General features: G+C 35.7%; 1 protein-coding gene across 1 annotated transcript in view; it reads right to left on the bottom strand.

Moving 5' to 3' along the window:
• RNGTT (RNA guanylyltransferase and 5'-phosphatase) overlaps positions 1-23,634 on the bottom strand; it is a 168,717-nt gene that overhangs the window by 119,671 nt on the left and 25,412 nt on the right. Inside the window, exons 9-10 of the mRNA XM_057382214.1 lie at positions 7,838-7,973; positions 1,211-1,282 (exon numbers count right to left, since the gene is read on the bottom strand). Of these exons, the coding sequence (XP_057238197.1) occupies positions 1,211-1,282; positions 7,838-7,973 (208 nt within the window). The remainder of the gene's footprint in view (positions 1-1,210; positions 1,283-7,837; positions 7,974-23,634) is intronic.

Here is a 23,634-nt window from a genome sequence, read left to right as displayed (position 1 = left end):
GGTGCTCAGCCTTCCACAGCCACTTACTCCCCCTAGAATAACATGGAGGAGAGAATCACAAGGGTATAAATGAGAAAATTAAAGGTTTGAGAAAAGAGAGTTTCAAAGCAAAAGCAAAAGCTGCACATACAAAGAAAGCAAAACAAGGAATTCCTTCACCACTTCCCATGGGCAGGCAAGTGTTCAGCCATCCCCAGGGTAGCAGGATTCCATCACACATAATGGTGACTTGGGAAGACAAAAACCACCACAACAAACATCCTTCCTCCCCCAGCTTTTTATGTGCAGCATGACATCATATGACATGGAATGTCCCTCTGGTCAGCTGGAGTCAGCTGTCCCGCCTGTGTCCCCCTTCCCAACTCCTTGTGCACCCCAAGCCTACTCGCTGGTGCACTAGGGTGAGAAACAGAAAAGGGCTTGAGGCTGTGCAAGCACTGTTCAGYAATAATAAAATACCTCCCTGTGTTACCAGCACTGTTCTGCGCTGATTTGCAAATCCAAAACACGATAACATATGAGCTACTATGAAGAAAACAACAACAACAACAACAACAACAAAAAAATCTGTGAAAAGCACCCAGCAAGAGCCCTTTGGTGATATTTAAAACTTTACCACAGCTGAAAGCTAGTTTATAGAAAACACGTTTCTTATTTTCAGTACTGTTTAACAGCTCTTTCTTGTGATCACTAACTCCTAGACTCTGTTCTCCTTTTCCACAACTTCTGCAATATATTTCCTTATTACACATTTTCCCTACAGCCTGCGCCACCAGGACATCCTGGCTGTTGAGGACTTAGCAGAGGACCAGTTGCCTGGTTTCAAATAGAAATTTGAGAAGGAGGTGACAGAGCAGCCTAACAAGTACTGTGAAGCTCTGGTAACAAATACACCACTTACAGGCTAACTCCTCCATCCTCTCTTGATTTCACTGCCTAAATAGTTCAAACATGCTCTAGAAATGGGAAACTTTCCAACAGTGTCTAGCAGACTGTTTCAAATGGCCATTTTTTTTCTTGAGCAAGTGGAAATAAATCAACATGAATTGTAAGACTGCTTTCAATCTTAATTCTGATTGCCTRTTATCGAGATGCAAAAAACACCTTTTGGTGTTTAAATTTACTCCGAAGCTCTTACTTATATAAATAAGATTAAAATTGAAGTAAGAATCAATAACTAATGATAAGCAATAAAATTGAAAGTACTCACATTAAACTTAATTATGTCATATATCAAGTACCGAGGGACAACCTGTCCATTAACCTTGTCGATGATCATTTCCTTAAAAGAAAACAGAAAACATTGGCATTTATGTCATAAATATAGAAGAAGAATGTCGACACATTTATACTTAGTGCATATACCTGCAAACATGATGCAATCAAACCCTGGTCATRTCTGTATTACAAAGAACATTTTACAATAGGTCAAGATTATAAAAATATTATTGTGGTCTCAAAAGTCTCTCATGGAACATTCAATAAAACACCAGGAAGCTGTACTACAGCTCCCCATTCTGATTTGCAACATTTATACATTAGTTTCCCCACAGCTTTAAAAATCTTGAGTGAATAATGAGTTTTTAGAAATCTCAATAAGATCTGCAATCCTAAGTCAACCAAGCACTACTGGAAATCTTGCCCAYGGTCAGAATTACAATAGCAAGGATGTAAAGAGCAAGCATTCACATTCATTTTCTAYACTCAGGTTGGGTATTTTCATTTTAACAGTGTCCTAGACAGCAGTGAGAGCTGCAATTTGCTTGAATGTTGTATTGTGACTAAACAGTATGGCTCCTTCATACAGAAATATCACCGACACTCTCTGCATCATATGAGGTCAGTTACCACCCAATATGTACTGGCAAATCATATTGAAAATAGGTCAGGTAGGGAAAAGAACATTGATGATCACTTTCCAAACACAAAACATTTCCTGAATTTAATGGTACATACAAAAGAAAGTGCATCCTACATGGTAATGCTTACATCCACAACTCAGGCTTCCTAGGAGAGGAATTAAACATAATATATAGAGTTTGATAAACCAACAAGGATGATTGAGAATGGTAACAACCAACCACAGATAGATTTTTTTCCAGAGACAAGGCTGAAATAGTCACTTCTCTAAAGGCAATCCATCATCTCCCGCATCTCCTTCCCCCACCTGATTATTGACTAATAAGTTGTATCAGCTAGGATTTTTTTTCTAAAAATACCAAGTTAAAACTCCAAATTCACACAAACAAGATAAAACAATTGAAAACGATGAAAACAGTTCACTATAATATGATKAAAACAAAATCAGAAGCCCAAGAATTATTCCCAAAAAAAATTACATCAGCTCAAATTAATTTTGTTTAGTTAATGTCTTGATAAGTGAATAGTATTTTTGTCTTACAACCTTTCCATTTCTCTCAGAATCCAYAAATGCTACAAAATAAACCCAAAAAGTCTGATTGACTCATGTAAGATTAATTTTCACTCTGAACAACAACAAAAAGATTCTTGAATTGTACCTAGCATTTAACYACAATTTGCTTTGAAAAATAAGCAAGCAGTTCAGCTGTAAAGACATAGATTTGTTTTAAAGCAAACACAAAGCTTGAAGCATTTAAAAGTAAACTAGAAGAAATGAACATGTTGTTCTCAAAAAACACAGGGAAATCTAAGTTGCCTACTTAATATTTTGAAATCTCATCTTCTGTGAACACAGCACTGAGATGGAAATTGGGATTTCAAAGCCATATGCAGCATTCACAGGTGTGGTGAATGACTACCTGAGCTGATCTTACACATCCACATAATTTTTAAATAAACCAAAAATTACAAAAACAGTAATTCAATGAGTGAAAACTATTCCTTTGTAACATTATAGTATTTTACCTCTAAAAATTAGGCATAGGCACTGCCAAATAACATGTGCAAAAATGGTCTACATRGAAGTGTTTTAACAAAATGCCATTCCATTTGTTTCCAATATTTAGGTAGGACAGTGGTGAGATCTCAAAGGAACACCAGACACAATGCTGCAAAGCCTTCTTTGACAATAAATTTTATAACTAACTACAAGAACAGATGGGTATAACTCAAGAGACAGAAGGCATGATATGCAAACTTGGAAGACTGTGTAAAGACATAATGCAGTGGGGGGGAGGGGGGGGAACCCAGGATAAAAATCCCCACCTGGAATTCCTGACAGTAATCAGGTGAAACAAATAACAAAGTAACAGTGAAAGGAAAGAATGTCATTTTATTTCTTTGACTTTCAGTTGAATTGGCAGCTGAAACAACTTTTTGAAATACATTTAAATGAGCATGTATTTAGGGTTTAAGGATTCACTTTCTCAGCATGCATATTCAGAGCCTGAGCTTTGATGCAAAGCTAGCATTTGTATGCAAAACCCTGAAAATATTTCAATGCCTGATATTACAAGATTTTATGCCTAATTTTCAAAATCTGAATCTCTGGATATTCAGGTTAAGAAGAATTATAAAATACAACCAAAAGGACCAGGAACTGTTTTTAAACATCCTTTGAAATGATCATTTTTAGCTTTTTCTCTACTTCAGACATGTAAACATTTTTATTCTATCACTGATCAAACAAGCCTTTTTCCTCATCTYYTYAATTCTTTTCTTYYTCCCCTGCCTCCTGTTCTCTTTGACATCCTGACTGAAATCCCAGCTACCAGAGCAAAAAACAATAGCACAATATGGCTTAGAAGATGAGATGACAAACTCCTGCACTGTTCATCTCCATCATGACAACAACATTCCCTGCTCCATTAGTTACGCCAATACAACTGTCATAAGGCAAAGGCTGTAAAGTGAGCATAAGAATGGCTCAGATTAGAAATGCTCTAACAYATCATTATTTTACAGTCTGATTTCAGAATCTTCCTTGAAATTATCAGAACTGAAGAATACCCCAGGGAACAGACCCCAGAGACAAATTCAGAGAAGCAGGGAAAACGTAATATTTGAGAAATGATCACAATTAAACTCACTCGTTCTCACCTGAGGAATAACCTGATACCATAAGACTACATTTTCTAAGCCAATTTTTAGATAGCTAAAAATTTAAACCCAAATCCACTCACATGACCTCTTAAAATAACATGACAGTATCCACAAGGCCCACTTGCATCCATGCAGTYACTTCTAAAGACTCCATGCAGATTTATAGCCAGTATTGTGTGTTTTAAATTATCTCTGCTAGTCAGTAWGATCTTTAGCATATTAGCAGTCCAYTAGCTACTGATTTAGGTATCCACTTAATCCATGGGCCTGCAACAAGGGTCCAATGATCAATTAATGCAATGTAATCTGGCAACACTGTTCTGGTGTTACTCTCCTTAATCTTCTGGTGTTGCAAAGCACAGTTGTACAGAATATTAGACCTGCAACAGTGCTAAGAGCTTATTGTCGACCATGTGCCAGAAGAACAATGCTGGACTGAGAGCTGTGGACATTTTTCCTTGAATCACATTTCTAGCAAGTAACTTAGACTTAAAATAACACAAAATTCAATCACAGAGCAAGGGATCCAATTTTACCAGCAGAATGTATATTTTGTTGACATTGAGTATAGAATCAGATCTAATAATACACCTGTTCATTATTCCTTTTCCTCTTGTGCCTTGTCTTAATCCTTTATCCATTTACCTTTAACACAATTCTAGTCACTGTTGTATTTCAGGAATGAAAATAGCTTTTGTTTCTTRCCTTTTTTCTTAAATCAATTTTGCATAAATCTATTTTGCACCAGCTTTTGCAAACTCAAAAAGTTTTAACGTCTACAATTTCTGAGACAGCTTACAAWTAGGAAAGGTTTCTATTATATAAAAACAAATCTCTAGCTCACCCTCCACTTAAGAGAGTTCCTGGCCCTCTTAAGTCTTCAGGTGTGAACAATATTTTATATTAAAGTAGTATAGAATAAAAAACTATATTGAAATTGTAAAATGTATTTCAAGACTAAGAATGCCTCTCATTTTCTACTCAACTGTTTCAAAGCTAAGCAGAATGCCAAGAAAGCTCCTGAAAACAGCTATTTAGTTTTTCTCCATGACAGCCAAAACATTTGAACAAAATTCTATGCATTCCTTCAGACAGTTCTATGGATGCAAAACACTTGGCTTCTAAAGGAATAAGTCATATTATGCTAGTCACCTGTAGGTATAATTCAAATTCGCTTTAATGAGCTTTGCAGAAAACTTTCTTCCATGACAGGAGACAAATTGCAACTGAAGAGCTGGAGATGAGCACAAAGTGTTGCAGGACATCACTCAAGATGTAACTGATCACATAAGAACTGTTTGCAAGTAATTTCAGCCTAAAGTGAACCACAAATGCATCTGAAATTCTCAAAGACAACCACATGAAAGGCTTACATCAGAAGCCTTAAAGCAAGTTAATAGTTCCCTGAATGCATGGAAATTGCCTTTATGAAAGTTTTATGTATACTGTCATTCTAAATATTGTTAGGGGGAATTACCTRACCTTTTGTATTCTTAAAACCAGTAACTGTTTTGCTGCATGGCACTGATATTTCTGTTTCCTTTCCTTCTTTCTCATATTTTTAAGAATGCTGTAAAGCCATGCCAATTGGGCYACTTCATTCTATACTTACATTCACTGAAAGAGAGAAAGCTACTTCAAGGACAGTAAATATGAACTACTTCAGCCTGTAATTAAAGAATTAACTTCAACAGCCCTTCAAACACTAATTAGTAAAATATGTTACTACGGAAAAAGCAAACTTCTTCCCATGGATTTCAAAAATAAAATTAAATCAATCATGCATATATCTAGAGTAAAGCATCATTCATGGAAATTGTCATTTGGCACCAATATTAAAAATATTCAATTACAAAGTTAAGCTGTTCTGTGCTTCAAATAATAGGCAAATCTTATCCTTAAACTTGTTAAAGGAATTCAAATTGAAAAAAGTATTCCATCAACAGCTTTTTATTTAACTGACCATACTAAAATAAATTTAGAAATCTGTACTATGAAAAGTATTTATCCATTGAAAGGTTTTATCTCAGGATACTTCATTCAATCAGTACTTGTTCATTTAATGTCATTTTTCTTTTCACTTCATTTAAAAAAAAAAGTGTAGGAGGAAGAAAAAAAATCACAGTAAGACTCATTTAATGCCAACAAAGTGAAACACCAAAACACACTATAACAGTCAAACTTTTACAGAACAACAAATTAAGCAAAGTTATAGTTCATGGGTACCTGAGAGAAGTTCAGTTAYTCCTAAGAGACTTAAACTATAAATTGGGGAACATAGCACACCAGACCAGATCAGAGACCTTCTCCCATGCCCCACAGCTACGTTATGCATGTATCTCAATATCCCTGTCTTCCTCCATGTACATCAGTCTCCTTTACTAAAACATCCGTTTTGAAATAAAAAGAATAATTAATTAAATAAATAAATAGAAGAGCAGCCATTTCCCTCAAGAACACCGAGGATTGAACCATATGGGCACTGGCCATTACTTTCTCAAGAGCCTTAAAAGTAACAGGGGAAAAATAGCAGTATCAGGCTTTTTATCTCAGAAGTATGAAASCTAATGTATGTTATTAAGAATAAAATTATGTATATCATTAGGAAGCTGCCTGGCTGAAGAGGCTCCTACCAGGCACGACAGCTTGTGCAACCACTTTCGAGCTGACAGCATGGCATTTCTTGCATTATGCTCTCAATTTTTCAGTGAAGCAGAGGTGGTGGAAAATATTCCATTATCTGCTTCTCTGTCCCTGAGACAGTACATTTTCCTTGCAGTAATTACCCTCAAAGATTCAATTTACACATGCTTCACATGTAAATGTGTGTTCAGTAAGACACATCATTCACAGAAATGACACTTGAAGAAGAATACTGACAACAAGGGCCTGAGAAAGGAAAGGAAGTTAATAAAGGCAATATGGTCTTCTGTATCTGAAAAGTGCATTAGGCTTGAGAAGATCATATGGAAGATATCTCAGGTATAAAAATACTTCATCAGGCAGGAGTTACACCAATTTARAGAGTCTCCAGTGCTACTGATATATAATAGGAAACTGCACTGATCTATTAGTGTAAGAGTTAATGAAGTTCTTTCAGTCATGAGAAATAGGATCGTCAAGAAAGAAGTAATTTGTTTTTGTGGCTATTGCTCTAAAAAGTTTACCACCGATAGTCCAGGCCAACTTCCAAACAACAAATATAGATGTTTTACAGCTTGTTTTACAACTGGCTCCAAAAGTTCATTAGCAAGTGTACAGAATTTAAATGAGCATGGCAACTTTGAACTGTTTTAGCCTTCTAACACTAACTAAGCCACTTCTAAATATAACTAAGCCACTTCTAAATCATTCAATAATTAAGATCAGCTGTAAATAAAGGTGACAGAAACAAAGGTATCATATAACAAAAGTGTATCAAAAGATGATGATAATTTTAGAAGTATTTCCATGAGCTGTGTGAAATTGATAATGTTTACTGACTGTTTCAAAATATAAAGCTGTAGCAAGAGATGAGGTTCTGCAGTAACTTTTTTAGATTCTCTTCAACCCTTCTCTCATATTCAGAGAATGTCATCTCAATACCTTGATTTATTTCAAAGACAAACAGCTCCCCCCAGCGCAGTCATCAATGCTATTCTGTAGGTAAGCAATTTCTTATAAAATGCGATGCCAACATTAACCCAGTGACTGAATCTCTATTCCTTCTGGAATCTTATGATTYGCCAATCCAGCCCTAAAAATTTTGCCTTGTTTATGAACAAAAGCAAACAGCATTGAAATAGTCACAATAATTAAACAGTATGCTCCTTACCCCATCTAGAAGAGTGTTTGATAGATGTGTGCGAAGATCTTTACGAAATGGAAATTCCAGGTTAGATACATGAAAAATGGAATTGTCTCTGTCGATCATATAAACCTCATTCTTGCCATCAATCAGCATCATATACCTGCAAAGGCAATGTTAAGATATTATAGTTACAGGTATATCCTCTAAATRTCTATTATATATTAAGTGTTACAAACAAATGTTACAAACAAGCAACTGGGAGAGACGTTGTAAAAAAAAATTTTTAAGGATTTTTTTTTTTACATTTAAACCTGTAAACTGACCAAAGGATGATATATCCCAGACCATATGATGCTGTTGTCAGCAATAAAAAATGAGAGAAGGATGAAGGAGGGGACATTTGGAGTTATGGTGTTTTTCTTCCCAAGTCACTGTTGTGAATGAAATATCCCAGCTTTCCTGGAAATGGACAAATACCTGCCTGACAATAGGAAATACTAAATCAATTCCTCATTGATTGTTTTTCCTTGTATTAATCTCAACCTATGAGCTTTCTCACTTTTACCCTTCTGATTCTCTCCCCCATCTCACTAAAGGCAGAAGAAGTGGCAGTGGCAGTGTGGGCTTAGTTGCCATAGGAGTTAAACCAGGCCACACYTTAAATATTCCCTGGACAAACACTGCCAGGCTACAATTCTTCAATTCATCAGTCCCCATAAGAGACCTCTTTAAGCCCATGGAGACTTTTGTTTGGAAACACAGTTTTTGTTGAGCACACCTATCTGCATGCCATCTTCCTTCATAACTAGATGATATTTATGGTCCCTTCCAATCCAAAAAAATTCTATGATCCTATGATTTCTATGACTCTGTATTTTACTTCTGAGAGGTACTGAGAAACAGTATGTGCTGATTTTGAAGGCAGACAATAATTTGGTCTCAGGACAGTAAATTATTTTCATGTAGACCCATTTGTCTGGGTCTTATGATAATATACCTGTCTAACTTAGAATCTGAACAAGTTCTCTGCTTAAGAAAGACATTAAACTGATCCAGATATGTCTCATTTTTAAAGTGTTTTGTTTGAAGTTTTTTTAGCTGAAAGGCTGAAAACTCCTCCACCCTCCCAATTTAATAAGCTATTGAAATAAAACTTAGAATGTGGTCCAAACAACAGAATTTGTCAAAATTCTAATTACTACCAACATAAGACAGGAGAAATTTGGTGAAGGATAGACTGACAAAGAGAAGTGTTCTATAAGCAGCTAATAATTGAAAATTTGCAAGAAGCAAAAGACATAGGTGACCATGCTGAGACTTTGGTGAAACTGAATTTATCAATCAGTGAGGGATTTGGGCTGGTTAGTGGGTTGAGGTTTTTTGTTTTTTTGCTTGTTTCGCTCAAAAAGCTTAAGTTCAATATGCTTTATATCGAGCCTAAAGTTTTCTCCAGATGACACTACAAGCATTCATGAAGTAATCTTGTAGACTGCTTATCTGTAGTACATTTCTGAATATTATTTCGATGTACCCTGGCAATTTATATTTTAAGAAGTTAATTAGGGTATTAGCAGATAAGCACACCAGAATAGAGAACACGCCTCTGGGCAACACCACAAAGGCAAAGAGAGAAGAGAGATGATTTTTCAAATACACTCACTAGACAGAACACAGGAGCTTAGCTGTCATGCATTGCACTGCCCACTGTGAACACCACTTGCTATTACAGCTGTACATTTATTACTAATTACTTCTATTGTGTGAGCACCCAAAAGCTCCAATTAGTAACCAGGCCCCATTGTTTCAGATTCTGGGCAAGTACACACGATGACATGGTCCTGCATCAGATGGCTCAATCTGAATGTAAAACTAGGCAAGGGAATAAAAGAACAAAGGCAGAGCAGCAATAAGAGCAGTAACAGAACTGCTTGTTCACCTTTGAAAACTTCACATGGAGTAGAGAATCATGAGCTATAAACATCATCGCTCAAAATGGTCAGTACAACCACTAGTTTCAAACCCCAGTCAGTTTCCACTGAAACAGAAGTTCTGACATATGAGTTCAAGAATAAAGGGTCACAGTGTCCACACAGATTAATCTCACAAGCAGATAAAATATCTAGTCATGGAAATGGTAAAATCTGAAGTTTCATTAGAAGCTACTTTTCATTCATTTCTGATCCTGAGGCAAGCCCTATTATTAATTCTAATTGGACATTAGTATTAACACAATAATTCAGGAAATACGATGAAAATTTTATTAGCAGAGTGACAGCTCTTGGCATTAGACACACAGATCTCCAAATCACCTAACAGAGTATTTCTAACTTTAATTTTCAAATTTTAAAAAATGTCAATCATCAAATAAAGTTTTCTCTTCAGAAATCAATTTTTAGCATACCCAAATAAAGRCAACTGTATCAAAGGCTCATTGCCTCCACATATATCCTGTATAATSCAGTCCACATCAGTTGGACCCCAAATACAAGCTAAAAGAATGATTTTATTAGACTGCCACATTCAGCTGAGTTGGTTTTGGTGGTGGTGGTAGGTTTTTGGTTTTTACACAGTTCTGAAGCCACACAGAAAATCCTGAGTTAAAAACTGATGTTTCTCCTTTATGTGGATGTTTAGCATTTTTCATAATTAAATTTGGAAGTACCTTTCAGGAAAATCTTACTTTATGCAAAATAAATTATGATAAATTACTTGGTGTCCCTTAACCTATGGTCATTGAGATTGAGGAACAAGAACCRAACTGCATTTCCCAAGCTACAGATCCAATACTGTACCCATTAGAACATGTCGTCTCTGCTCTCTTTTCCAAATTATTAGGATTCACAAAACTGGATTTGAAAATACTCGCCCAAACACAGTAACTCACTACACATGGTGTAGTGCTTGCCAAAACATATTTACCACAAAACTGATTGCCTAGAAGTTCGCAGAAGCTTTACCTCTGACTTCAATTTTGTGATATGCTTTATCTATGTTTAACTTCTTTCTCTCAGGCAAAATCACAGCAACCATCTCAGCAATGTTGCATATGTTAATTTTGTGCTTTATAGTAGTTTTAAAACCTTAAGTATGACACAAAAATACAGCACAGCTTCCTCAAACTTTAAGATCCTATCTTCTGAGTTGGAGTGCAACACACAACTAATTTTCTGAAAAAAACTCTACAAGCAGCAAACGAATTAGAAATATTGTTTCAAAGGAAGCTTAAAAATTCAGCTCCTCCAGGAGCTTTCTTTGCCCTGCAGTATTTCTTTAGACAGGCTATATCAAAAAAAGATTATTTACTTCAATACAGTGCTGCCGTTGCTCCTTTTTAAGAATTTTCCTTTTTAAATATGCCCGTGTCTGTATTATCACATTAAAGAATGTATAATATAAGAAATTCCATCATCAACTCTAAGCACAAAATACACAGCAGCTCTCCATTCCCACGGGAGTTCATTACGCAGCCTAGAATTCAGTCTTGTGAAAGTGCTGCCCTCCCACACAAATAAGCATTACCCAAATCCGAATAGCAATTAGCATCACTAATATGCKCGCTGACGCAGAGGCAACAACGAAATCCTGTTGCAGATATGATTTTCAGTTTCTTAATTTCCTTTTATGATTCGCAACGCTTCAAAACCACAAGTGTGTTGCCACTCTATAGATTGATCATCTAAGACAAGGCCAAGTCACATGAGTGCTTTGCTTTGGACCCCGCCACTCCTCCTGGCAAGAAAGCGTCAACTTCTGGCCAGATGCATCAAACACTGWGGAAAAGGCCAGGAGAATGAAAATTAATGACTGCCCTTTATCCACTGACAGTAGGAGATCATCTATCTGTGTCACTAAGCTGCTGCAGCTCCATGTCCTGACCCGAATTGAGACTGTGCTGGATTTAGAGTAAATTTAAATTAGAAGAGTTTGAAGCTGGCCTGCAGCACATGGAGCAAAAGACCCTAAAATCCTAATAAGTGGGGAAGGCTCAGCTTACTTTCTTCTATTAATTGCTGCTGGCAATGGTTGCTGCTTCAAACTGTGTCTCCTCAAGGATGACAAAGCCTGGATACAGGGACACTAACACAGGAACTTACAGGTCTTGTAATATTATTTTCAATGTGTRAACAAAAGGAAAACAATGTCTTTTTAATCAGCACACTGACAGTTCTATCACAAACACCTTCTCCGTACTTGTACACGTGTTATCATTTGCATGAGTACACAGCATAGCAGCCAGTAAGAAACACTGCCCGCTACATGCATAAACTGCTGTAGAAATATGCACTGAACAGTCCAAATCCCACAATCTTTTTAAAACCACACACATAGACCTTTGAAAGTCAATCTGCTCTGAACACCAACACTTTGTATTTCTCTTGCGTATTTCTAGGTTAAARTATGCCATCAAAAGTCTCCACAGCAGTTTAAACCAAAAAATCCCTTAGATTGTGACTGACAGTCCTTTCCAATTAACAGCCTCCTGCTTCAATATTTCTCATTCATGACCTTGCATTTTCTACAACTAAATATCCTTCCAGTTTTATTATTCTGCTCCTTAGTGAATTCAGTGGCTGATCTCCCTCATTTGTTTATCAGAACATATTTGGATTCTGTTTCAAAATACTTAATGGTAGCACAAAATGAATATTCAGGATCCTCACTTGTTTTTTATGTATTTTCTTTCAAAACCATCCACTGACACTGTCTTTCAAACCGTTCTTTACCTATCTTAGAATTCTTTGTCATCTTCTTAGTCTTACTCTCTATAATTAATCGAAATTTTGTCAAAGTACTGAAGCATGAGATATACCAGTCTTCCTAGGCCAAAACCCCAATTTTTCCCTTAYACAAACTCCTACCAAAATGGTTAACTCAGAGGAAATGCCATTTCCCATATGTACTGCAGACTGTGTTCCTCAGTCTGTAACTCTATTAACTACTACCCTTAGGGTAATCAAATCTGTCATTTAATAAAGAGAAAACTTGCATTTTTTATCTATTTTTATCTGACCATAAAACCATAATGATTTAAATTTAAAGCAAAGTCTTTGCATGAATGATCCAAACTTATCTTCTACAATCAAGACTTTTTTTCCCCTCAATATTAAAATACTGTTACTAGGCTCTTGTTTAGCACATAAATTTATCTTGCATATCTCTTACTACACTCAGAAGCACCTGGATTTGTCACCCATGAAAAATCTCCACCAATTCCCCATCCTCGTAAGAGGGTAGAATTCAGCTTCTGGTCAACTTCCACAGTTGTAAAGTGTCTCCTTGGGGTGAAATGACCAGCTCCCAATGCTTCGAAACTGTCTTGGTTAAACTCTTTTTATGGAGGTCAAGACACTCAGTTTGCATTAGATGTTCAAGTGTGCTCATTGGTGACAACTCTGATCAGGCTGGACATGTGCAGCAGATTCAGCTGAAATTTCCCTTAATAATCCTCTAGTGATTTTTTAAAAATCTGAACTCTGTAACAATTTTTTATGCTTCAGTTATTAGGSAAATAAAATGTTATTCCTCATGTTTTATTTTGCATCTTTCCTAAACAAAATGAATACTTTCCAAGATTCATGTTATAGTCAGGAAAGTTATCCTACTTATCTGCTACACCAACATCTATGTTCTGAATTGCTAGTTCAAGATACTGCTGCCCTAACTCAATGTTAGTACAGAGAAAAAATAATTTTGTCTTATTGATCACCTCATACATCATGGAAGGCCTATGCTTAGTTTTCATATTCATAGCATCATTTCAGGTGGAAAAGACCTTYAGGTTGATTGAAACCCAGTGTAAACCTAACAGTGCCAAGTCCACCACTAAACAATGTCCCTAAGTGTCACATCTACATGTTGCCTAAATACCTCCAGGCACTGATGGATTGATCTTCATCAACTCACCTTGCTTATTTCAGAACAGAGACCTTCATTTCCACAAGAAATGTTAAGGTGGTATTCCACATAATGAAGTAACCTTGTGCAAGCCACCACTGTAGGTTAAGAGATTCAGTCTCCATAATTTTTACAACGCAGTCTCCTCCACTGTTAGCTCAATTAGCATCAAAATCTTTTTCTTATTCTTGCCTGCCACCACTCTGCTTTAAACTCTGTATGCAGGTTTCCCTTTACATTTGCTCCCCTTGAARACACAAGGACCAGAGGAGACGTTTTGTGACTGTTATAGCCCTGAACATCATCAAAACTGAGGCAATGGATCTGCAGATGACATTTATTACAGAAATCTTCAGTATGCCCAAAACTACAGCAACAAACACTGCAAGCTATGATATCCAAAGGGTACCACAGCTAGGAGAAAAGATGTGACCACACTTCCCCACCTTCCAAGGTCCTAAATTAGATGTCAGCTGAGAAAGCTCACTTAGCAGCTACTTTTTAGTGGTCATGACAGCACAGAACTGCAGCTGCAGCCAAACAAGCAAACAAACAACACACAAAAAATCATCAAACAAATAATTAGGTCAGATAACTAACAGCGTAGGACAAAATACAGAAATAATGTTGCATCATTACACAACTTTATGGTATCCCCTCACTCAGGATACAGTGTGCACCAGCATTAATAGAGAAGTCAGTTTTTGAATAAAGAAGGCAAAAGCAACACTAAGGACCATGGAAAAATGCATCAGAAGTGTGAAAACAAGTATAATTTCTCCTACCAAAGTATCACAGTTTAGACTGAGCTCTAAGTTCAGCTTTTCCTGTTTCATACAGTAAAGATAAAAATGGTTTAATTAATTTAACAGACAACAAATTCAAAACCCTTGTAAAACTACATTTTCTATCTAAAGTATTATTAGACTGTGAAACTGCTGGTAAAACCAAGAATTTAGCAAGGTTAAAAAAGACTATCCAGTTACACTGGTTTTTCTTGTCTGTCTTTCAGGGTTTTAATTAAGTATGAGTGCTGTGGGGGTTTTGTTACTTTATTTTTATAAGGATATTAAACGTTATAGGTTAAATTTAAAGTTGCCTTGTAATCATTATTTGACCTATAACAAATGGTAAATTAGGCAACAACTACTGTATATTGAAGAGCTCTTATAGTGCATTATGATTGTTTTGTCTAATGTAAAACAAAAGAATTGTTAAAAAGCTAGAAAAGTTGTCCAGTAATGATCTGTATACTAACAAACTGATTTCAAATACTAGATTCTCTTTGTTCCACTCAAATTTTAATGATGCTAAGTGCATTTCTAAATTAGCGAGCAGAACACTTACGAAAAACAACTGCAATGGTATAGTGTTCTGATTACTTTTCTTAAAGCTGTAAGATTAATGGAACAAACTATATCTCATGTTTGACTGAACTCCTGAATCGTTTCACAATTTTTGCTGCTGTTGTTGTTGTTATTATTATCTTTATTATCTTCATTATTATCTTATTATATATTATCTTATTATCTTCATTATTTATTGCAGATAGAGCTTCGAGCTTGCTTGAACTTCTTTGGCTTCATCCCTCTCCACAAACCTTTGTCTGAAAATATCTTGGACGTTTAGGGCAAAATTCATGCCTGAAGCAACAGGCTTAAAATATATATATAAGAAAGAATAACAAATTAATTTAGCATTAGATGACAAGTAGTTACATTCCTTCTTTCCCCAAGCAAGTGAACCATAATGTCTCTCATGTAGAGCCATAACAGAGCGGTCATGAAAGGAGTAACACAGCTTTGAAAAAAGGAGATCCCCTTAACTGGGAACTGATTTATGCCAGAGCATATTCTGGGTCAATTCCGTCTGCATTGCCGGCACAAACCACAGCAGGAACACAACTGCCATTTGTGCTCACAGAATAGATCAGCTCCAAGAGAAAGGGATGCCCTAGATATCTGTATAGTTCAACTTCACAGACCGTCATTCTTCCCTGACTGAGCTTAAGCCGTTACGCTTCATGGATGTGTCTGTAATCCCCCCAAGGAGAACCAGCAGCACAGAACATACTGTTCCACTATTAAAAGTGGTCTRGGAGAAATGAAAATAAATAAATAAACCAGTAATCACTGATCCTGGATGCCTGAAAATCAGATACACACACAGGCACACCCTTGATCTGGATCTGATGAGAACATYTTAGGACTGCAGCTGAATATTCTAAAATTAGTATTCATAGCACAAGCTACKCAATAAGCATTTTAACACATTAACTATATATAAATAAACAAAAGGGCTCGCTTAGAAGATATCTGATCAAATACTCAAATAGTTATACATGAATAATCAGTTAGGTATCATTTTTCAGAGTGCAGAACTGCGACCATAAAACTTTGTGTGCTGTCAAGAGGCTTCAGAACTGTGAAGTATCAGGTTTGCTACTTCACAGAATACACTTCCTGTACAGTATCACATCAGCAATGCTCCTTAAACACTTAAGGAAGGGATACAAAACCAAGRGATTTCTTCTACCAGTTCTTTTCAGAGTCCTGACTGTGTTCTAAGCCCATATAAATGAGTAAGAACACTTTCTTTGGCCATTCAAGCCAATTTGGATCCAGATGAGGGATGACATGTTTTGTCACACCTATGTATTTGTTCTCTACATTGACTCAATGACTGTAAAAGGAAGATTTCAGGAGATGAAAAAGCAACAAAGTGATACGGATGTGCCTTAGTAATAAATATATAAATACACTATTATCAGCCCCTGCAAAAAAAAAATCAAACACAAAACCAGACATATCTTTATATCCAGTGGCTCCATATATTAGTATAACAGACAGTCAGTGGTACCTCGTTTGACTTACAGTCAGGGAGATTGATCTCTCTTGGTTCAAAATTAATAGTTTAACAAAACCAGTGAGTTACCTGATGATGCCCACAAGTCTGGCTATCCAAAATCTGACAGCCCCTTTTCTGCTGTCAAAGTCTGCTAGCCCAAGTCTAGACATATTCTCATTGCCTGTAGAGCACGGAAAAAAAGGAGACAAGGACAACATGGCAACAAGTGGAGATAATGAGGCCACCTTATATTAGAGCTTCCTTGCCCTGAGCGAGCAAATCTTTGTCTAGAGACAGGGGATAAGAGAAACAAACCAAAAGTGCCCTTAATTCAAACTCAATTTATCAAAGTTTTATTTTTACACTCTCAAATGAAAATTCAAGTAAGCATACTTATTTAGGGATATATTTATGGATTCGAATGCCGTGGAAAACAGGCCAGTATTAGTCTTGTAAAGCTAAATTTACTACCCAACACAATTGTACAAGACAATTATTAAGATGCAGTGARCAACAACTCACATCTCAGCTCCTAAATCTCCAACTTTCTAGTGTCAAAATACATCATTCCTGCCTCCCCATCCCATTTCCTCTTCCTCTCCTACCTAAACACACAAAATTAAACCATGAATTAGGCATCCGTTTTTTTAAAAATTAAGAGGAATGGCGTTTAGAGTGGTTAACTTCTACGAATGGCTCTTTTCAGCAATCATTAGAAAGGCAGTTTATACCTTTTAATCCTGAACAATTTATGTGACTTTTATACACTTTTGCAGAAGCTCCTGACATTATGTTATCATTACCCACTTCCAAGTTGAACTGTAGATTCCTAACTACTAGTACTGTAGTTTACAAAAGTTATTTATTTAGAGCTTTTAATCTAGACTGGAAAGGAGTAAATGCTTTACTGCAACCATTTCAATAACTTCCACAACTTTAGTTACACACAAAATACATGCTATCTCCAGTTAAGTATATTATTCAAAATAAAGTCAGTGAAATAAATTCTACATGGACTGCAGCCTCATTCTCAACCAAAATTCTTCCATTTCTAAAGGTAGTGTACAAAACTTTGAGCTTGGGTGAGCTTGTTTTCCCCTAAAGAATARTTAAAATAATTTTTGAAGAAAAACCACAAGGGACTATGCCATGTAAACAAAAACAATTTTTTTTTCCCCCATGACCTCAAAAATATAGCATAAAAACACAGTGCAGAGATTGGAAGACTGGACCAACAACAGTCACTTTAACCTGTATAGTAAGGGTTTTGGCTCCAAATCTTTTAAGTGCCATCCCATTTTGACAATTTAATGCAAATAGTAATAGACAAACCCTTACAACTACTTCTTTGAGACATTCAATGAAAATAATACAAATGTCTGAAGAATGGCTGCGCTACACAAATCATGTATAAATACCAGTTGAGGCTTTGCCCATTGCTGATAGTTATGTAAGCCCAATTGAAYCAAGCTCATTTAACTCAGAATCAAATAACTTGCATTTAGCCCAGTTGTTCACAAAACCTGTCATTCTTATTAAAAAAAAMCCATTTGGTCCTGAAAAGTCTATTCAGCACATGCCCAACCCCGGAACATTTCTATCCTTTAAAATTTCACACCACTGAAACGTGCCAGAGACACAGAGGAAGGGATACAAAGCATTATCAACTAAGGGTGCAAAACTGATTAATATTTAAATCTATTTCTTACAATAAGTGGGGAGAGGAAGAAGGAAAAGAAAAGGAAGGTGTGGTTTAAAAACAGCCAGATGATTCTCATGTGGGTTCTTCACACTATCCTAGGATTAGGGGGCCAACATTCCATCCTTACTTCAAGACCATAGACATGTATTAACCCTAAACATGACTCAATGACAAGACACTCAAAACACAATTTATAATAATTTAATTTCTCACTAACTATCTGGATCAGAAAGCAAGGTGCCCAGGAAGGGAGTATTCATATCTTGAGAAAAGCTCTTTTACTCATAAATGCTTTTTGATTAACAGCCCTTAACTTTCCTGCTAACACCATTTCTGAAAATYGCAGTCTCAACACACTACATATTTGCGCCCCTCTCCCATTAGGGGAGAATGCACCAACAATTGTGCAAACCACTWCAGGCACTTTCCACTACTGGGCATAAAATTCCACATCCATGACAGTCTGGTCATGTAATCTGTACAATCTGAAAATTAATCTATGGTTTCTTTCTCAYTCCCAATAGTCTCCTTCAAGTTCAACTCCACATTAATATCTTTGCTCCCAGGAGACAAGCTTTCCATTCTCCAGATCTGCTTTCATGACAAGCTGGTCTCCTGTTCTTAATAATGAGTTCTCAAGTGTATAGATTTGGGGTTTAATTGGATTAGTACTACTCTCCAATCTTCTCTGTCCTCCTTCATTCTCATTATTATCTCAACTTTCTCTCCTCTCTCTCTCAGGGATAATAGTTTTTCCATGAACCCATTCAACTGTCCTTTCTTTAATCCTTTACAGACAACGAGCAACCATTCTGCTTCCTTGCCACCTCATTTTGGGCTAGTATCCTTCATCTCCTAATTTCCAAGACAAACAAACATCTGTTTATCAGTTTTCCCCCTTTTGTTTTCAGAGYTGTCGTTTAGCAGTGATGATTTTTTCACAATTTACTCTGGACAAAATGACTTTTGGATAACTTCTCATATTAGGAATTTGCAATTTCTCAGTTATGCATGTAAGCTTTATCTCATCTTGTAAAGTATCAAAGAATAGGAAAACAAGGAGTATTGAGCCATGGAAATCAAGAGAGAAACTTCAACCTTATTTTCATTATATTTACAGAAGATGCATGAAATATCATCTTAAAATATACTGAGTAGATTTCCTTCAAGTAAGGGACACAAATATGTTTCTGAAGACACTGCAACTGCCAATAACKTTTTAAAAAATAGAATTTTTCTTCCATTTGTACAAAAAGCTGAACTGGAAAAAACCTAGGAAGCTATCACAAGTTTGATAATATAATGATATATTAACTAAATATAATAATATATTAATATAGTAACTAAATAATTATATATAACAATGAGTAATAATATAATATTACTTAATAATATAGTAACTAAATCAAAATAATTATATTCAATATAGATCAATACTATACATAAGTTGATTTATTGATTGATATATCTGAAATGAATCAAACTTATTTGATTAAAAAACAATCCAAAAATTGCCCATCAGTTTTATCACAAAATTAAGTGTACATTTGCCTTTTTTATTTTGTATTATGATAACAACAAAGAGATAATTACTTAACCAACAGGCCCTTCTTTTAAAATGTAATTTGCTAACCATGAAAAAAACAGCTTCAGAGATGTACCTAACTATTTTGTTACAAATGTGTTAGACAACTAGCAGCAACTCTTGAAGAGCTGTTTTAGTCTGCATCTACTTATTTGCACTTAGATATCTGCAAGCCATCAAATTTGCATGAGTATTTTCAAATTTAATAACCTTTGCCAGTAACTAYCTCTTCTGCATTTTTTAAAGAGCTGCCTTACCATAATTGAACAGCCATAGTGTTATGATCATATTTATAATTTTCACTGAAACTGCATGTGTACAGATGTGAAAAATAAAAAAGGCACTCATAGAAATGTAGGAGAATAACTTACTCCYCTTAATAGCTTCCATTTAGTGCAGGTCACATTTTACCATTGTAAAAGCTAGTCCTGTTTGATTGTATTGATTTGAATTATTCCACAGACATTTTTAAGCTTTTTATTATTCTTAGTGCTAACAGTCTTTTCTTCAGAACTGGTGTCTCATTATTTTACCCTGCCTGAACATTCAGCTCCACTCATTAGAACAAGCATCTGCTACAAACAGTGTTAATGAGATCCATATGAAGGGCTACAAGAAGCCATTACCCACCTGGGCTAATCATTTTACAGTACAGAGCTGATAACACAGCAATGCCATGGACATACTGCTACAATTACCTAATTCAGATAGTAWCTTCTATTTCAGACACACAGCACAGCAAAATTGGATACATTTGTAAAGATGTATCTAYGTTGTAGCTACTGTTAACATACAACATATATTTCATCCCAACAAAGSCGAAAGGCATGATTTTAGTAGTGGGAAATTTGCCCTTTGGCTTATGAATAGATTAGCATTAAAATTATTTGTAAGACACCGGTAGTTTGATAACTGTTCCAATAAATACAGAGAATTTACACCAAACCTGTCAGAATAGCTGCAGAACTCAGTGACTTTTATTTAAATAATGATAACTTAAAGCAATATTATTTTAGAGGTAATTGTCCCCAAAACGGGGTGAATTTGCATACAGTATTTACATTCAATCAAACATCTATTACAAAGGAAATATTTCACCAAAGAGTGCCAATGCTAAGCGAGCTTCACAGATCTTTTAATTCAAAGTTCATTTCCCTAAACCTAAGCTACAAATATATAAATCTTTACATGTTGGCATTTATAAACAGGAAGGGAGAAGTATTTTTTCACACTGCATTTTTTCTTTTGGGGAAAACATGCTCCAAAAGAAATGCTGGAGCAAGAACCAGGAGGTGTGTCCTGCTGACACTTACGGAATAAGGGCCCTGGAAACCAGGGACAGAACGAGCAAGACCACAGCAAAGGCACAAACTCTTCAAATCACAACAGACTAAGCAAGGGTAAGTCAAAMGACTTTGAACTCAGAGCTCCAAGAGAGTGGTGGCGGATGAGTTTTGACCCAAATCAGACTAAGAACTCACAATACTACTTCAGTAAGTTTTCCAAGATATTTTAYAGAATTACTATCAAATAATTTAACTAATCAATTTCAAGTTACTAGTCAACATAATAAATAATGCTTTTATTTACATAAATACTTTCCTTTTCTCAAAAATTATGGGTAAAAAAATACAACAATCCTAARAAAACATGCACATTCTTACCACTGAAAAAAAAACCCTAAACAACAACGGGGGAAAAAAAACCACCAAAAAAACACCRTAACAACAAAAACAAATCCAACATGGCTCTTAAAACAGAGGATAAAAGGTTCAGCTCCATTTGGAATTTAGGATTAGCAAATGCTTTTGAAAATAAGTTAAAAGTCCTTAGTGAAATACTGACACTATATATCAGTTAAGACAATGCACAAAAAAATGCCTGTTGTTTCCCCAGAAACCTCTAGGGAAAACTACTGCTGCAGGAATAAAATACAGATATTTAAAACAGTGAAATTGAAGAAGTTTGGTTAAGTTCAGCAAATATTGCATTAACTAAAATAAAACTGCTTTATTTCAATGAGAAAGTATAATGAMGTTATTAGTTATGCATCTGCTTTTCTCTTAGTCCAACAGGGTCAACAAAACAGCAATGTTTTTTTAAGTAAAGAGAGAACAAAGCAACAAAAAAGCATGCAAGCCTAATAATATTCTAATAGGCAAGGTCTAGACTGCTGCATCTAAACCACTTTTAACAGAATAGCTTCAGAGATATTTGATGACAGAGGTTCTGTCTTCAGATAATGTAAGCAGGGATCCATAAATGGGTCTCCACTAACTGATGTCTTAATATTAAATTCAGGAAGGTCACGCCTGTCAACACAAGTGCTCAGAATAATTAATGAAAAATCTGTTTAATTGCATATGGAGTCTGGATCACTGGAGAACAACTGAATAATTAGAAGCACGTCCAATGTAAAAACGATCATAGTCATTTTTCATTGTTGATTAGGATACATATAATGCAAAGTGTCTAAATGTCCAAATAACAGCTCAGGTTTTCATTTTTAATCTCTTCTTCATATTTCTTAAGCTGAATTTCATTAACATTGGATCTCTGAAGCTCCATTTTCTTCTCTGAATATGCCTATCAGTCTGTGYATCTCCATAATCAATTGCAAGCTATTATATTTTGAAAAAAATTAAAAGAACTATTTAGTTCCTTCAGTTTTGTTCTTCATCCATTCTGTGTTGTCACCATTTTWAAACTAAAAACACAGCATAGAATGTTCAACATACTGAAAATTTCTACAAGAAATTACATGTGCACTTTAATTTCTTTCACAAAAGGCAGTTTTCCAGGTACACTACTATGTTCTGTTAGTACTCAGAATGTAGGCATCCCATCCACATGTTTGGGTAAGAAAATGAGAATATTATATAAGAYATCGATTTTCCAAATTAATAACATAAGACACAACACAGACTCTTCAGGTCAGTTTAAGGTGRCTGACTTCAGTTGTTCAGGGTCAGCAGCTCTGAAAATATGCCTCAATCTTCCCAACACCCCACTGCTGTAGCTTCCCACCCTGAGAACGCCTGCACAGCATTACCCAAGTGCTTGTGCACACAGCCAGCATTAGTAAACAAATTATTCCCACACATTTCTTAATGCTTGAATGCCATAATGACGGCAAGCTTACTTTGACTTTTCATACCATGCTCAGCCCAAGCTAATAAACCCTTGAACAAACTCCACAAAGGAGAAACACTTGAAGGGTCTGGGGTGTTTTTCTAYACAAGGCAGCTTAGTTCTGGCTGAATTGTGCTGAATCCTGACTGACTCCATGTGGAGCCACTTGGTAATTCTCATAAGACAACCAATTCCCTRTATTTTCAAGGATTTTCATTATCTAGGATACTCTATTATTAAAGATAACAAACCTAGCAAAATAAAGAACTCAAGAAAAACTTCAGAACGTGTCCAATTAGTCCAATTAGGTTGTAGTTTTTTATTAAACAAAAGGCACCCATGCAATGTATGCAAGAGAACTGGTGAGGGAAGATAAAATTATTGACTCTTTAGCTGACTTSAACTATGTGCTAGAACAAAGGATTGCAGTATGAAAAAAAAAGAAATTTCTAATACTACCCATCTTCTGAAGGATCAAACAGAAGTTTTAATTCAGCTTTTATAAATAAAGTCTTCAGCTTAGCAAACTCTCACTGTTAAGTAAGATAATTCTAAGACTTTGGTGGCAAGTCCTGGAGGACAGACAGGTGAGGGTTATGGAGAAGAATAAGGGTACTTGCCTTTAACAGCATGTAGAACAGCTGCTAGAAAGAAACTTGR

The sequence above is a fragment of the Malurus melanocephalus genome, unplaced genomic scaffold (assembly GCF_030028575.1).
Source record: "Malurus melanocephalus ecotype Western Australia unplaced genomic scaffold, MMel_1.1 scaffold_555, whole genome shotgun sequence".
Lineage (NCBI taxonomy): Eukaryota > Metazoa > Chordata > Aves > Passeriformes > Maluridae > Malurus > Malurus melanocephalus.
Note: the sequence above shows the minus strand (reverse complement) of the source record. Positions and strands in the feature narration are given on the sequence as shown.